Source organism: Cryptotermes secundus, unplaced genomic scaffold, assembly GCF_002891405.2.
Source record: "Cryptotermes secundus unplaced genomic scaffold, Csec_1.0 scaffold77, whole genome shotgun sequence".
NCBI classification, from domain to species: domain Eukaryota; kingdom Metazoa; phylum Arthropoda; class Insecta; order Blattodea; family Kalotermitidae; genus Cryptotermes; species Cryptotermes secundus.
Genome location: NW_019739940.1, coordinates 377979 through 395584, shown reverse-complemented (window position 1 = coordinate 395584; position 17606 = coordinate 377979). Strand labels below are relative to the sequence as shown.

Here is a 17606-nt window from a genome sequence, read left to right as displayed (position 1 = left end):
AAACTGCAAACCATCTCCTCATCTCATCCACTACCCTTAGACATTTTGTTTCTCCGTGGTAGTGTCTTGGCAGAGGGAAACACACAAATGCATCAGTAAACACAATTTGTTGGAAATTAGTGGGTTTGAATTAAACATATGCAGTAAGTTGCTGTGGTCAACAGTTGTAGATACCAACCTTGATGTAATTTGTCTTTGCTTGCACAGTCAGTAAATAGTGTGGGCTGGGGGCCAGTATAAAGATACAGATTACAGGAATAATACATAAATGCAAATCAAGATACTCGTAAGTAATGCCAGAGGGTGGAGGGACTGGTTGAATAAAAACAAGGTAAGAAATCAGATATAAAGGTAGCCAGACTAATGGAATTGAAGTGCCATTGACCCTCAGGGCCAAAGCTAGGCTGTCCCGATTAGCCACCCTTCTTTCTGCTTCTGCAGCTGCATGTGAATAACTGGGGGTGCCCGTTATAGCCACACAGGTTAGACCAGTGGCCAAAGGGAGGGGATAGAGTAAGGGAAAAGGGGTGTATATCAAGTTTGAATACAGATAGTACAGAAAATTACAACTGTTGAGCTGCTGCATATCTCACAAGGATATGACCTAGGAGAAGAATTGCAGCCCCCCCCCAAAAAATACATGAAACAGAAATGTCATGCTGTGAACATTGCATTGAACCTGGTCAGTTGTCTCCATCAAGAGCATAGTCAGTATAGTGACTGGCTACAGGCTGAGCGATTGTAGGGTCAAGAATTTTCTCTTCTCCACTTCTTCCAGACCACCTCTGGGGCCAACCTAGCCCCCTGTCCTATGGGTACTGGGGGCTCTTTCTCCACGGGTACAGCGGCCAGGGTGTGAAGCTGACCACTCACCTCCAGCTAGTCCTAAGTTCAAGAAAATGTGGATCTACACGGTGTGTCTAGGATCTGTTAGGACTCATTTTTTTTTTTTTTTTTTTCTCTCTGCAATGCCATCTGTTGGCGAGTTGTGGTGTTAAGATTCTTGAAGTTTCAGCTGTGGCTGTCTGTAATTTCAAAGCGCAAGCATCTCTGCGTCATGTGTCCTGACTTTGAATGTAACAGTACTGTTCTGATGCTCGTCGGAAAATGGCGGTTGAACAGAGAGCCAACATCAAATTTTGTTTGAAGTTAGGCAAAACAGCTGGAGAAATGTACGAAATGGTGAAAAGTGTGTATGGTAGTGATTGTTTGAGTCGCTTGAACATTTTTCGATGGTGTGCTGTATTTCTTGACGGCAGAGAGGACATTGAAGACACTCCACGTGCATCAAAGCCAAGAACAAGTCGCACCGAAGAAAATGTGAAAAAAGTGACCGAAATCCTTGCATCAGACAGATGTGTTTCTGCAAGACTCATCGAGGAGCTTTTGGGAATACCAAAAAGTACTGTGCATCAAATTTTGACCGAGGACTTGGGCAAATGGAAGGTCTGTATGAACATGCCAGAGTGGAACACTGCAATGTTACAGTCGGACCAAAATGATACAAAATTTACAAAATCGATTGTTACTAGTGATGAGATGTGGTGTTTTCAATATGAGCCTCTCACAAAGCAGCAGAGTGCAGCGTGGTTGAGCCCAAAGAAGGCGAAACAAAAGAAAATGCACGTGCAAAAGAGTCGAGTAAAGACACTGCTAACCGTTTTCTTTGATTCCAAAGGAATCATTCACAAGAAATTTTTGCCAGAAAGTCAGACAGTGAATTCTTGTTATTATCTCGGAGTCCTCAGTCGTTTGTGGGCGAGAATTCTTCAAATTCAACCTGAATATCGAGAGCAAGGTTCCTGGTCACTCCTTATTTGCCAGATTTGGCTCAAGCAGATTTCTGGTTGTTCCCAAAAGTTAAGTTGGCGATGAAAGGAAACCGTCATGACACCATCCAGGACATCCAAATGGAATGTACCACAGTTTCAAATGTGATTCCACAAAAGGAGTACAGTGACTTTTTGAAAGGAGACTTTGAATAAAAAGAGTGAAATTTTGAAAATAATTCACATCTTGTATTTTTAATGAACACAGTCCTAACACAATCTGGACACACCGTGTATACATCCACTGCCTCATACGCCTTCATCACGTAGTGCTTAATTAGTTAAGCACAGGGACAACTTTGCCATCTCCATCAAGTCATGAGGTTAGGAATGTATGGAGCCTTCACATCCACTCCCTCTGGTAGTTTAGAGGTGATGATGGTCGTAATTTTTCAGAGTGTGTTTTTTTGGACACCATATAGTCTTTTAGGCTGTTTCTGACATTTTGGAAGAACTTAACTGCTTCCATCTTCAGGGTTGAATTGTATAGCATGAGGAATTAGCTCAGTTATACAGACAGGTTACTAGGAAGGTGGGCATTGATACTCAAGGAAGAGAGTAAGGGGCTAATGGGAACAGCAGGTAGAAAATAGCAATTTCAGACAGTTGTTCTTGGCCTCCCCATATTCTTTCCTCACATAAGTTCAATGGAATGATGAAGTTTTAAGAAAAGACAGCTCTTCTCAGGGTCCATGCTGATTATCCCAGTGGCCCAAGCAGAGGGAAATTGTTCCAGGAGGAATATCATCCTTGCAGAGAACCTCCTTGTTTCTTTCCTTCAGAGAGCGGATGAGATGTTTCTATGATCTCCTCAGGCAGAACCCATCCTCCCTTCCCTTCCACTTGCCCTATTTCTCTCATGTTACAAGTGCATCACAGAATTCTCCTTATTAAACGTATCAATTGAAAACCAGGCTATATCTCTAACCACAGTATTTTCCATCCAGTGACACAGTGAAACAGAGTTAAATACTTTACCACATAAACATCTGAAGTAGCTTCTTTTTCTTCTTCTCCTCCCCCCCTCCTCCTCTTCTTCTTCTCCTTAGCAATGATGTTTGGTGACATAATGTCAGAATTATCATAATGGGGTGGTGCTAGGTACAGAGAGAGAATTTGTGACACACCCTCCACTTCAGGTAGTACCTGTGTGGTGTCACTTAGAGAAGGTGTCCTGCATTGTAAATTTTGAAATGAGCTTTGAACACCTTTCTTGATCGTTTGAGTTGTCATCCTCCTTAGCAGTTTTTATGTATGTGACATAATGTTCTTCGAGAGTCCAGCTCCGCCGTCGGACTGCAGCTAACGCGCCTGTGAGAGCAGTGACTACTCTTAAAACTGTGCATTAATTCAGTGCATGTGCAAGCTTAATATATTTTTTAGTGGTAATGTTTCTGGTTTACTTTATAATAATAGCACATAATTTTTTTTTTAAATGTTGGTACATTGGTGCATGTGTTGCAGGTTTCAGGGTACACTTCCTCTCAGCCTTCTACTACGACTTCGGATAGTTTGACGACGTCAGCTACTGGTAATTTTGTCTTTCTCTCTCCACTGACACTTGCTGGCAGAAATAATACTGGTGCAGGAGTAGAGCAGGATTCTAAAACTTTACCAAGACAAGACGTTAGAGTTCCTGGCAGTATTCTTGGGAATGATCAGGGAAATATCTCTGAAACCTTAGCAGGTCTCGGTGGAGCTGCTGCTGTTTGCAAGCAGGGACAGATGAACTCTTCTGGAAGTAGTGACAACTGTACCACGCTCGCATTGCAGGGCAACCTTTTTGAAACTGCTGCAGCCAATACAGTGCAGCCAGTTGTCTTAAAGACACCAGACCAGTCGTGCAGCATTGATGTTGCTGGGGTTAGAAAAGCTCAGCTAGTTCATATGATTAATCTTAATGTTGGCAACACTGGAGTTCCAGTGTTTGTAGGTACTTCAGGAAGCTCTTTGCTTACTGGTAATGTTGCTAGTGGACACAGTCTTAATCTGATCCCTGCAACCTTGCCAGTGGAGGTTGCCTATCAGCCCATGGTTCCCAATGTGTTGTATCAATCTCAGGTTTACAGTGCATAGTCTCATATGCAGATATGAGCAGCTGTTTGCATCAGTAGTCAGTATGAGGCTGTCACCACATAGAATTATATTTGTTTGTTATTGTTTGAAATCAAAATTTTGTGAATCATGTAATACATATAAACAGCTTTAGTCTTAGAGGGAAAACACAGAGTACATGAGTGTAGCCTATGATATTCCTAGAAGACTCCTACATTTCTGCATCCTCATGTTGATCAAATTTTACTGTGTTACAACAGTACTACTTTTGTTTATTTAATGGTATCTATCAGTTCCTTTTAGCAGGCATGAAGCAGTCTTTTTTTTTTTTACTGACCATTCTCATAGTAGACTTAAAGTTACATTAATTATATCCTCTATTGGTAATCAGTTGTTTTGTTGATAATACGTTTTATAATTGTTCTGGTATGACACACCCTTTTTAATTGGATTCTTGTGTGACCTCTTTTCTCTGATGAACTGTGCATACTGTACTGAAAATGAGGCACTGTATTATTAGAATCTCACAACAGGGAGACTGCATATCCATCAGTCTTAGCATTAAGATCCATTTATCTGTTATTGTAGATAAGATATTATTATTAGGAGCAAAATTATATTTTATTCAATCACAGATGTACAGACAAACAGTAGTCATTAGGTGGCCTTAAAATTACGTATGAATTAGGTACTAAAGATGGTTTTCTAACTGAGAACTTCAGTTTTCATTTTAATCCTAGTAGTCAAATGTCATTTTCATACTCACCTCTACAGAAGGCAATAGAAGTCCAGTAGATGTGCCCCTCACACTTTTAACACTCCCCCCCTCTAGCAACCTTTTCCTATTCCCCTCCCCTCTCCCGTCTGTTCACAAAGTTGTTTGTAGTGATAACCTTTATTAACAACAAGTGCTTTGGAGTAGTTGACATGGGCCACATGGGTTAGGAGAGTCACGCAACAGTAGGCATTCCCGTCATTTCCACTATCAGTGTGGCTCCTTTCTGTGGCCTTAGTATTATTCGAAAATATGGCCATCCCATCTTCTAGCTCTCAAAATTCATATTCTTCAGCAGTTCTGAAACAAGTACATGGGTGTTTTAACTATACAGTTAGTCAAATGCAAAGTTAGAATTAAATAAATATTCTAGCAGTGAAATAATTATTTCTTTATTGTCATTGTTGTTCTTGTGATTGCCAAGCATATATAAACAAAAGCATTTTATATACAGTTATAAAAGTATTTACACATGTTTCAATACAGTAAATTTAACATTTAGTTATGTGCACTTTAGGCCTTATATAAATATTTTGTGCTTAATTTCATAAAAAAGTGTAAAAAGAAAGGGATGATACTTTGTTAAGTTCCTTGAAAACGGTTGTTATAATTTCAACTTACTGTATGCAGGTTTAGTTATAATGTAGAAGCAAAAGTAGAGCATTGACCATAATGAGAATCACAGAGCTAGAAAAATGGAAGTAAAATGGTGATTGTTATTGTAAGTTAAGAAGACAATGCAAACAGATACATTCAAGGAACCAAGATTTGCCGATGAAACTGCTGAAAATGTCATGCCTTGTGCTTAAGATCATCTTGGCTTTGTGCACTCTGATAAGCATTCTGTACCTTTATTGCATCCCTCAGAAATATCCACTCACAATGGTGAAAATTTTTATGAGACCACATGCAGATATGGATACAAAATCTGGTGTTTTCTCTGACTTTCATGTTACCATCCTTTCTTCTGCCATTTCCTGAATGTTGTCTTTTCCTATCTTCCTGCAGGGCAGAACTTTCCAACTTCTCACCTCTGAGGGGCTGTGTTGTATGTTAGGTACCTACCTGTGGACTGCATTATAAAAAATGTATATACATACATCTGCCATGCAGTGACAAGATATGTGAAATCGGAGTATAAGAATAAGAATTGGGCTCATAGAATTCAAAAACATTTATTAGTGTTACCTACCAAAATTAGAAAAATTCAGTGCATTTGCTTATGAGAAAATAGATTAAACACCAGCTCTGAATTGTTTTCATGTTGAACACTATAGACAGGCATTCTGTCTGTCTACCAACATTTGTTTCAATAGCAGCAAGTCGAGATAAATTGGAAAGAGGGTGATGTGTTTGTGAATGATATTGTGATTTTGTATACTTCATGGTTGAGATGAAACTGCCACATGCATAGGTACTCCTGGACATCATTAAGCTGAAGTGTGTTAAATTTGGGCTGAGCTCTTTTGAGAATAAAGTTTGGAGAAATGTGCACTGATTTCAGCTCCTTTGTCCAGAAATGGTTCTGCTTATAGGTCACACAACTAAAGTCAAAATTTATTTGGCTGACTTTCAATCACTTGACAAAATTCACTGCCTTTTTCAAAGAGGAGCAAAGAGTGAATGCATAATTTGGAGACTGGAATGTTACTGTCACCCTTGAAGCCAACTGGTGGACCATGTTGGATCCCCTACTTTAGGATATCTTCCCAGTTCAGATAATGCATGTTTTTCCATAAAATTGTTTGAGGTTCTTAAGGTAATGACTGTGAAGAGTTTTATCTTCTTGGATGTGACACTGTGTAGTCTGGTAGAAGTTTAAAAGTGTTTCAGAGGAACATGCTGCGTTTTTGGTGGTGGTGTGATGCGGTATTTAAGATATTTAGTTTCTGTCAGTCATTCCAACTATATATATATACAAAACCCACTATGTTTCAGAATTTGACTCTGTTTCCTCCATCACATGAAAACTATAAAAATAATTCCCTATATATCTCCTAGGTGAAGTTACTATCCAACCAGGAAGTGATCACTAAGGGGCCAACAAAGTAAGGGAGCTGATGATGTTGGTTTTGCCATATTTATTCAATATTAAAGCCATGAAATAAATGTACCTAGTTTAAATGTAATCTTTTACAAATTATGACTAGTTTAAATATATAAAGAAATTTCCAAACTTTATACAGTCCTGGTACCAATTACTTCCAGCACTGTTGAGAGATGTACCTAATAATTAACTCCCTGGAGCAGAGTCCTTCCTGACAACCCACAAGTTGTTCCACCAGTCCTGAAATTCCCTTCATTTTACGGACCCTGTTAGTTCATTACCATATTCAGAAGTGCCCAACATATTTCTTTGCCATCCATTTGAATGCCTTTTTCTTCTCTTTCATCATCTACTAGGAGAAGCCTAACAACACAGACTTGATGAAGCTGACTAAACAAGACAGTACATATGGTCAGATGTTTTTAAACTGTGTGAGATGTTTGGAACATTTTTACTCATACGAGTGTTTTATGATACTATTGAAGTGATGAGGGTGTATTACTTTACTGCCTGCTTGTATTTTTATCTGTTAATGAGGATTATTAAATGCATGAGGATATTCATACTTACCTTGTGTATTACTAATTATAGCCTGGTTGCTGTATCTTCCTTTGGGGTCACCTGATTAATTTCTGATATGATTGATATCATCCTGTAGGATGAAAGACAGTCTGCTGTTCTTCCCCAGACTGCAAGTGATTTGTACAAAGATAATCGAAAACCCGGTTAAGACAAATTTTATTAAAAGTAGTACTGTAATATTGTACCTTCATAATACTATAGGCCTACCTGTATTTAAATTTATTCAACCTCATTTTTATGTACTTAACACAACACGCTTCCTTTTACACCCTGACATTTTGCTAACGCACTTGAAGATCGATACAAAGAGACTAACTGGGGCGGTGTATCTGTCCTTGAAACTTTCCACAAATCCTTGCATTCTTTCACCCCTACCCTAGAACATTGTGTTAGCATAACGGGACCAAAATATGCAGAGCTTGGTTCATACTAGTGCAAAAATAGTGTTACAACTCACCATGTGAAACAAAAGTGAACGAATATCAAACAACATATAAGCCTCAAAAAAGCCCCAGTTAAGCCACAAACTGGTTTATCCGCCCCCGGATAATCGAGAGTTGAGTGTATATATATATATATATGCATGAGCATACACACACACACACACATTATCTGTGACATCCACTGAGAATATAGCCAGAATTCTCATCATTTGTTATGTAGGCTTCTGTACTATTAACTTCCCAAACTTTCTCTTGTATTTCCTTTCATGTTATCAAAGGATGTGTAGATGTCAGCATTTAGCATTATCTCCCATTAATAATCCACACAAGCAGTAATTCACAAACCATCTCCTTTGTATAACATAGGTACTTGACTTCACTTATCCACATCAAAATATTATCAGTTCCCACAGAATAGACACTGTTCTCCAAAAGAGAAGACTGCTCACTCATTTTTGACTGACTGTGTAACTTACCTTCATGCAGTATGTTGGCACACATCAGTTCATAGATGTGGTAACCTGAAATTACATAATCACAGTGATAAATCTCATGCACATTAATGTAATTTATGTGTGTGTGTGTGTGTGTGTGTATGTAACTCTAAAAACTATGGTGCTGTTACAGAAAACACTTCTCAAGTTGATTTTCTGGTAACATATGTGTATGTGCATAGTGTTGTCCTCTGGTAGTACTATATGTTGAAAGAAAAAGATGTTTGTGGAGTATGTATCTGTTGTAACTTCTCACCAGTGCCAACTTGTGTTTTTTGCTACTGCATCATTGAACACAATTTGAAGTGCTCTTACATGTGAAGTACTGAATTCATATTACGAAGGAAAGGTCTGCCATTGCTAGCTGATGTAACAAGCTCCACAGTGAGGCTCTTTTGATTTTGGGTGCATTGCTGGAGGCACTGTCTTCCCAGGAGAACTCCCTGTAGCTCATATATTCATTCTTAGTCTATGTAGTAAAGCTTTTAATACCCCACGTTATATTTAGTAGAATGTTAACAGTGGTAGTGAATAATAAATATGAAAGGATGCACAAGGGAGCAGTTGTGAATTAATTCAGAGTACTCTCTCCATTTCCTGGAGTGTATGAGTAAAACCATGAAAAACCTCAATCATGATAGTCATTGCCTAGGACATGTGAAATACAAAGTCAGAATGCTACATGCTTGGCAGCAAAGTTTACTACTTAACACTGTTACTGATTGGTTACTATAGGATTCTGACGATGGTGTATAACACACTGATATATTGGGTTTTCGGACTTTATCCATCGTCCTGGATAAAGGACGATGGATAAAGTCCGAAAACCCAATATATCAGACTGTTACTGATGTCAGGTAAAATAACATGAGTTCAAGAAGGCAGGTACTGTACCAACGGACTGAAAGGGATACAAAGGTTTATGTAATTATAACTGAAACTAACAGAGCTTCTTGTTTTGGAGTCACAGTATATATGCAGGTACATTTATTTTAGCTTTTGGCAAGCAGGGGTAACTGTTGCAAAACTGAATGTTCCCAGAATATGAATGTCCGTTTGATCACTGTATTACATAATAATGTCTATTATGTTTATTGGGTTTTTCTTTTTCTAAGATGTTTTATGTTACTGTAGTGTGAAACTCTTTATATAGTTTAACTTTCTACATATAACTCTTAAGTTAAGTATAACAGTAAGTTTAACTTTCTGAATATATGTTACATAGATATAATTGTTGCTTCTTTTGCACAGACAATTGTAATATATCATGCTAACATTTTCATGTTTTTAATTAACAAAATGGTGTTGCTTTTGTATAACTAGACATGTAATTAAAGAATTGTGTGAAATTAATAGAGTATGCACATTTCATACTTTGAGAGGTTCAAGTTCTTCCTACTCTTCAATTTTGTTGTTTATTTTCATCAACTATAATTACTGACTGCCTAAAATGTACTCCATTTCCTTCTTAGTCACAGTGTTGGGGTTATGTTTGGGACATACACTAGGTTGCAGGCTGTAGCTTTCGGTAGCAGTAGCAGTAGTAGTCATCAATGTACAAAACGTATGCAGTTTGTTACCCATGTCATCTTAGCAGCATGAGTGTTTGCCTTATTGTCTTTGATATTATGTTTTAATTTTCATATTATATTTATATATATTTATTGTTATTTTACCCTTGAACTATTTTATTAAAAACTGACAGAAAATATTTTGTGGTATTTGTGTATGCATTTATCCTGTTTTCACTATAAAAATTCTGTGTCTTGAATGCACTAGTTCCTATAAGAAAGCATTGATCAGAAATAAGTCTTTTATTAAGTAATTAATAAAACTGCTTTATTTACAAGAAGCAGTTGTACCCATAGTCTTCATTTTGCTTAACCGCTTGTGAAAAGTTTATATTTAATGCCTAATCTACATCATTCTTCCATATGTGAAATGAAGTAAATTCTACAGAGTGTGCTAGAAATATTAGTGCTGCTCTCTGCTTGTTGGATCATATAAAATAACATGCTGATTGGAGTAGTGTCTTATGGGTGAAAAGGGTCTTCATATATTAACTTTCTTTATATTCAATTTCATTCATGTGTTGTATATACAACTATTTTGGTATGTATTATTTGCTTAATGGAGGCATGAGGTAGCTTGATCGAATCACTATGCTGCAAGCTGCAAGGTCACAGGTTTGATTCCCAGTTGGGTCATTGGATTTTTCAAATGACCTAATCCTTCCAGCTGCACTATGACACTGTAGTCAACTCAGCCTCTAACAGAAATGAGTACCAGTAAAGAAATCTTCCTGGGAGTGAAGGGTGACTGGCGCATAAGGCCGACATCATCTAGGAGCCACTCATCTAGAAAATGTGGGAGCCTCAATGTGTCGCAACCCTATGGGCCTCCATGACCTGTTACAGGAATAGCTTCACCTTCATTATTTTCTCAATTCATTGGTCTTCTGTACTAACCAGGTTATGTTGTGCCTTATGGATGAAAAATCCTATGTCGGTATGTTTCAGTTCCTATCGGGCATGTGAATACTGGAAGTATGTTGAAAGTATGATCTAGTAACTTTCTGATAACATCCGTAGTTTTCATCATTAACTGACAGCGATGCATCTTCATTTCCATAGCAGGTGTATTGCCCTTTTGATGAAATTATCTCATATAACATGGAGTACCAACATAACATTTGTAAAAACTGCTGATTCTTTATACAGAGAGAGAGAAATCTATCTCATAACAGATGTTTGGAGATGGAGAAATGGCTATCCCAACATACACCATTGGATTCTAACTAGACAGTTATTTTTTGTGATTGAGAATCTTTTTGATGAAAAGAATTATGTCACTGCCAACTGCTGAAAATGTAAGATAAGGGACCTCCAAGATGGAATATATGAAATCTGCTTATAGGAAGGAAGCATTGTTCACTTTTGTTTGTGCCAAGAATCTAATTACAAAAGCAAATGTAAGAAAAATGGAAGGCTGTGGAATGCAGTAAGGACTTCAGATAAACATTCATCCTACAAGAAGGATCCAACATCAAGATTTTCAGCACTTTCATCGTCTGATGTGAAAAAGACCAGCCACTGTGTTAGCTTCAAGCTTTGTTCCTAAAATGATGTTTGCAGTATAAAACCAATGTGATGTGAACGCCTAAATTGTGTATTCATTTTAGCAATAGCAGTAGCTCCTTAGGTGAGGATGCAGTTACCGTGAAGAAGACTGAGTTTCTGGAAAGAAAGTCCATTGTCCAGCATTACTTCAGAAGAGAAAATGGTGGACGAAGTTCATAAACTCAGTAATCCCAGATGTAACATACCATTGTCAGAACTCTTTTGAACTAATTAATGACACAAATATTCTTCGACTAGCATAGAATTTATCTACAATATAGTATGTGATGTGATACCAAGTAGTCTTGTAAAAGTTTATGAGGTGCCTCCATCTTCAGGATCAATAAGTAAGCCAAGCAGCAAGTGGAGTGACTGCTGCTGGCTTGGCTTTGACCCAGAAGATGAAGGCAATAAATTCTTCCAAAAGGTCAGCAAACTTCTGCAATACTACACAGCAACACATCTCAGAAAATAGTATCCTTCATATTAACTGGCATGAGAACTTTAAATCTCAAATACAGATAGAATTGAATATAATGTGGCATATTTGATCAATGCATTGCCAGGCAACAGCTCTGTAAATATGATACACACAGGCAGCAGTAGAGGAAGCTGTGTTTTTTGTGTGTTCGGCAGCTGGTGCAGGAGCAGTGATGTCACACAGCAACAGTAGGTAGGGGTCATGTATTGTGTGTTTACTGTTGGTTGATGTTGGTCCCGTGCCTGTATAAGTGGGTCACAGTGTTCTGAGTTCTCAGTAGGAGACAGCCACAGAAAGTTTGTTGACTTGTGAAGATTTAAAGTGTGATTTGAAGTGATAGTTTCTGTGTTGGTATCTGTTGCAAGGAGATGACTAGTGGAAACAGAGAATCCTAGTACATGTGTGTAATTGTGGACACAGCGATAGCACTGTATTAAATGTGATTAAGAGAGAACTGTAACCGTACGCACCCTTCACGGAGGTATCTTATCTGTTTATGCTTAGCGATTGGGTTTGGCTGTGGAAGTGAGATGCCCCGGAGGGTTCATGGTCCTCTGAACTGGCCTTTTGTTACGAGGGACAGAAGGGAGGTTGATGAGTCCATTGCATTCGGGGGGGGTGTAGGTATACCTCCTTTCGTCCGTGCCTGTGGGGGTGGAGGACCTGTGGATCGAAACTTCTAGAAGGTGTGCAGACCGGAAGGGGTCCGTGCATTTGGTTATGAAGCCCCCCAGTGGAAAGTTCAAGATGGCTAAGAACGTGGTTTCTGGAAGCAGCAGCGGGAATAAGGAGTTAGTTAGTGAGTAGAAGCCGGGGAGTGAGGGTGTTCCTGTGGAACCTGTGCTAGGGGGTTAACCGATCGAGCCCGCATCCAAAAAAAAAAATGACGTAAGCGAGCCAACACCCGTGTACCCCTGCGATATAAGACTCATTCCACTGAATTTAGTCGAGGCATACACCGCGTGGAATTAAAGCGTGTGGGGACGGGTGTAGAAGTTGAAACCAAAGGGCTAATAAATCCAATCAACTGAACTAGATCCCATCATTTTAATCATGCGCACCACCCTACATATGACAATATGAAGATAGGCATGCAACGCAGTCATAATATAACTATGGGTAGCAAATAATAGGATTTGAAGTTCTCTTAGTGGTGGTTGTGAAGATTCCCATCTTCTGGGGTATAACACCTTGCTGTTTTTGAAGGGAAACTGCTCTCCTTGCTACCTTCTTCATTCTAGTTTCTTGCCTGCCTTATTCTTTGATGTTGAAGATAGAGACGACATGTTCCTCTGGAACATAGATTGACTTTCAGTGGATAGTCATCACTGTGAAAATATCAAATCAAAGAAACCTGAATCTTGCTGTTAGATATTTGATGTAATCCATTTTAAATAATGAACATCAGAGCCTGACATGGATAACTGACAAGTTGCAGATGACTCTGTTGGCAGTAGTGTGTGTTAGGCCTGACTTATGTTGTGTGGCAGTAGTATATTTACTTGTATGTTGGCACCACCATCTTTTGTCATTCATGTTTTAACCTGTATCACCCATGTGCCACGCTACTCTAACAACGCATGTGTGCAGTTCGGCTGGACTGTTGTCACATTTTTTAGTACAAATATCATTAACACTCTTGTTGAAACCCAGTGACTAACAGCTATAGTAGCTGGGAAATATATCCTCTGTGCCCTTGAAATAGTTTTGGGATATCATGCAGCAAAGTATCCACCATACATTTGTGTCCTCCCACACACTGTATGTTCTTGCCATTCCACTCCAACATGTTTGTAAATATCCCATCTCTTATTATTCATCTGCTACCTTCAGGTTTTGTGATGGAAAGGTTTGAATTTTTTTTTATTTAGAGTTTTGTAAGTTTTTAGAAAGGTTCACAAGAGCCGCCACTGGTCTCTGTTTTGAGTCAAACTGAGTTCACAACATCCTACTCTGTTTCTTTAAAATCCAATTTAATACTGTTTTCCCTTCTTAAGCCTTAGTCCTTACAAGTGGATTTTGCCCTTCAAGGATTTCCAATGAAAACTTTGTGTGCATTTCTTGTATCTGCTATATGTGCTGTCTATCCCATCTCGTCCTTCATGATTTGACTGTCAAAATATTCAATGAAGAGTACAAATTATAAAGCTCATGATACATCATCTTAGGTTCAAATATTCTCCTCAGCACCCTGTTTGAAGACCCTCTCTCACCCAGTTCTTGTTTGTGACAATATGCAGTCTTATAGATGGATACCAATGTTTGAAGGAATGTACTGTCTCATTCAGAGTCGAGTAATTTCATCCCTTAAAATAAGGCATCATGTTCCCTTGAACCATTGGTATCCATTAACAGGAGTGCACATTGTCAGCTCAGGAATTACTTTGATTGTTACATAAACATAAGTTATGTAACAGGTGACAGATGAGCAGTCTTTGTTTCAGTGCATCATGTCTGTTCTATATGTAATGTTAATATTTTGATGTGAATATGTGAAGTGTAGTTAGTATTTCTCATGGAACATGACATAGTTTATAAAAATTTGCTAGGATTATTTCCTTTTCAAAACATGCACATAAGATGTCCATATGGACCATTTCAGTACCAGTTTGGAAGCATATAATTTGTGTGTCATGACTGGTAGGAACTTCTTCACCGATTTGGTTGACATCATTATTTCCTGAGCATAACATTGCTTTAATAATGCAATGTGTAGATTCAGTTATAAATATACATTTTCTTGGAGTTTCCTTAATTATTAATGCCTTTCCCACAAGCTGTTTTTGAATAGAAATCATTTTATAGTCTAAATATGCAAGAATCACATCATTCTTTATTATAACTAAGCTCCAGACTTCTCTATTTTTCTAAGTAATTCCATTCTAAGTTATATTTCTTCTAATAAGGAATGGCTTTCTCTGGAATCAAATAGCCTGTAACAAATAACATTCCTGTATTAATATTTTCAGTTTATTATTGACTTTAACATTCTGTTTCCTAATTTTCTTTATTTTAATTGTGAACACTTCTGTAAAATGCATTTAGGTTCCATAAATTTGGATAATCTAACCAGTAGAAAAAAAGTTGTATCATGAGCATCTGAATATGTTGATCTAGAGATAATGCTGTATACTTGTATTCAGGAAGTGCATGGTTTGAACCTTGAGCAGGACACCAGCTGTCCTGACTGAGGGGTTTGATGGTTTTCCTCTCTCTCTCTCTCTCTTTCTCTCTCTCTCTCTCTCTCAGTTCATCTGTTCATCAGTCCAGTTCATCTGTGATCCTATCATTTGGCGCTATGCTGTATGTTCCATATGTTCTTAGGCATTGCCATGAGAAGGTCAGATCTTAAAAACTCCTAGTTGCATAGAAAAAATTTTACTCAAAATATAAAATCTGTATTTCCCCCTCACTGCTGCAATGTAATAATAGTAGCATGAGTTGTATGAATTGCTTTGTCAAACTGTTCTTGTGATACATTTTATTTTAAAAAAAGAATGTTCCAAGTCACAAATAAATAATGTCTTCCTAAAGTATCTTGCTTTTTCTAGGTGGGTGAGGTTTGGATTAGTTGAATAACAGCAGTAACAACTTTTGACAAGTGTACTTTGAGATGTAAAATTATTTCAATATTTTATCAATGATAGATACCTGGGAATGATTCCCTTTACTTTTTGGGGTGATAAATCCAGGATAATTTTGATGATGGTGTGAGTTCTGTTCTAATGAGCCTCAATCTGACAGGGACCGCATATGCTACCTACATATGCAATGTACCCCGGCGACCCACGTGGGGGAGGATTGGCAGCACTGCAGCAACAGCAGAGACTTCTGGGATCACAATTCCCGCCACGTCACCCACATATAGGATTCACTGTTCGCCCACCGCATTACTTCCTGTGACAAGCTTCAGTGATAAATGAGCGTTATCGCTTCTCCATGGTGCAGGAAGGATGGTCGTACTTTGCTTAATAATGCAGACTAACAGCCAAGGTTAACATTGGTTTGTATTGATACTCACACAGCATGGCAATTGCAAAACCAGTGCTCATGTGGAAAAAACCGGTTTCCCACTATTGATTGCGCGTGTATGTGTGTGTAGTAAGCTGAAACTTTCATGTGCAGCATTGCAAGGTTAACATGGACAATGTTTTTCAAGTTTACTGGGAAACAGGTACTCTGTATTCTTTGAAGACAGCATCAGTGTTGCTTAAACTGCTAACTCTTACAGAATGCCAAGATTTGCAAACCTACTTTCCTCACTACAAAGTGTTTTATATCCTGTTCTGCATACAAAATATATGTGATGTGTGTAGTACAGAATTTCTCAACCTCTTCCTGCCCCCTTTCCCTCTCATCTCATGGGACCATCTTGTGGGGAGATGCAAACCCTCAGCTTCCTCACAGCCTGTGATTGAGAAACACCGATTACCTAGATGTAAGGGTCTGTAAGGATGAGAATTTGATACACAAACTCATGCTGTTAAGGTCTCAGCATGAAGAAAAAGAAAGTAAATATAGACTTTTCTCTGTCTGTATTTGTTTATCATTGCATTTAAACAAGTGTATTTAGTTATAAGAAATAATCTGCATTTTGATTTGTGTGTCAGCCTAAATGTTTGCCTTCCAAAGTAGAGTCTGCACTATGGTTCTGTGGTGCTAGGGCCAGTAAACAGATCATTGTAAGAATAGGTGAAAAATCTGACACCACAGTTCATGGTTGAATCAAGATGTTAACATGCCATTTACTTGCACATCTGGGTTTATTCCTGAATAAGGACTCTACTCAACCAAGTGTAATATTCTTAAGATTCAAAAACAAAGGACAACAGGAAGCAGTTAAACCAGAATAAGGGAATAAACTTAACAAAACAATAAATGTAAGCAGAACAAAGAAAGCTGTGCCACTTTCTAAAATTACATCCTAAGTATGGAACTGTAAAATGTGTGCTTAATATCAGACATAACATAAGATTATGTGTGGTGATCACTAAGGTCAGTCATAACAATTTGACACTGCTTCACAGATATCTTATATCTGTGGTACCTGGCCAAAAATTGTAAAGATGAACTTTCTAACACTCTTGTAATGGTTTAAAATCAAACTGGGCAATAAAATTGTTCCATTGCATATATGTTGCAGGCTGAATCAGATATTGAGTTTCATGGATTTGTCTGCAAGTGTAAATTCTTGTTCTTCCATTTTGCACTGTTAGCTTTGTTTATAGTGCATTGTCTAATATATATTAAATGGATCTGTTTATGTTTTCATCTTTTTTCTTCCTGTATTGTAATCTTGGATAATAGATTGATGGACATTTTTAAAGAATAATTTAATACTAGCATTAATGCTGTGATGAATGCCATTGCATCTTAAACACTAATACTCTGTCTTCAACTTGGTGATTTGTTTTGTACCTTGCACCAATATTCTGCAACGAATTAATATTTTTTTATTCATATATGAGTAGTGTGTAAATAGTAGCTGTAAGCCATATGACTGTAAGAATGTGTAATATAATTCATACATGTTAAATTTTCTTGCCCTTATGAAGAAGTCATTATAGTCTCTCGACCAAAAACTGTTTAAAAATAAAGAAATACCTCTGCTATTGAGGGGTTTAGTCAGTTCGGCCAATACCATGACCAGACTTCAGCATTGCTCTTCAGTTAACATTACCAGTATGCCACTACTTGTCTTTAATCCTCACAGATTGATAGGATATGTGGTTAAGACAGTTAAATCAAGTATCAGCATCAGTAAGGCTGATTGCCCATATT

At 37.9% G+C, this 17606-nt stretch overlaps 1 protein-coding gene across 6 annotated transcripts in view; it reads left to right on the top strand.

Annotated features, from left to right (window-relative positions):
- Positions 1 to 17606, top strand: part of LOC111872013 — a 120930-nt gene extending 103324 nt beyond the window's left edge. For 4 of the 6 annotated variants that reach the window (XM_023865476.2, XM_023865477.2, XM_023865480.2 and 1 more), the window contains one exon: positions 3294 to 5175. In XM_023865476.2, the coding sequence (XP_023721244.1) occupies positions 3294 to 3905 (612 nt within the window). In that variant the 3' untranslated portion in view covers positions 3906 to 5175. Of the gene's footprint in view, positions 1 to 3293; positions 5176 to 15569 lie in introns of those variants that run through there. The other 2 variants (XM_023865478.2, XM_023865481.2) reach the window with 2 other exon arrangements.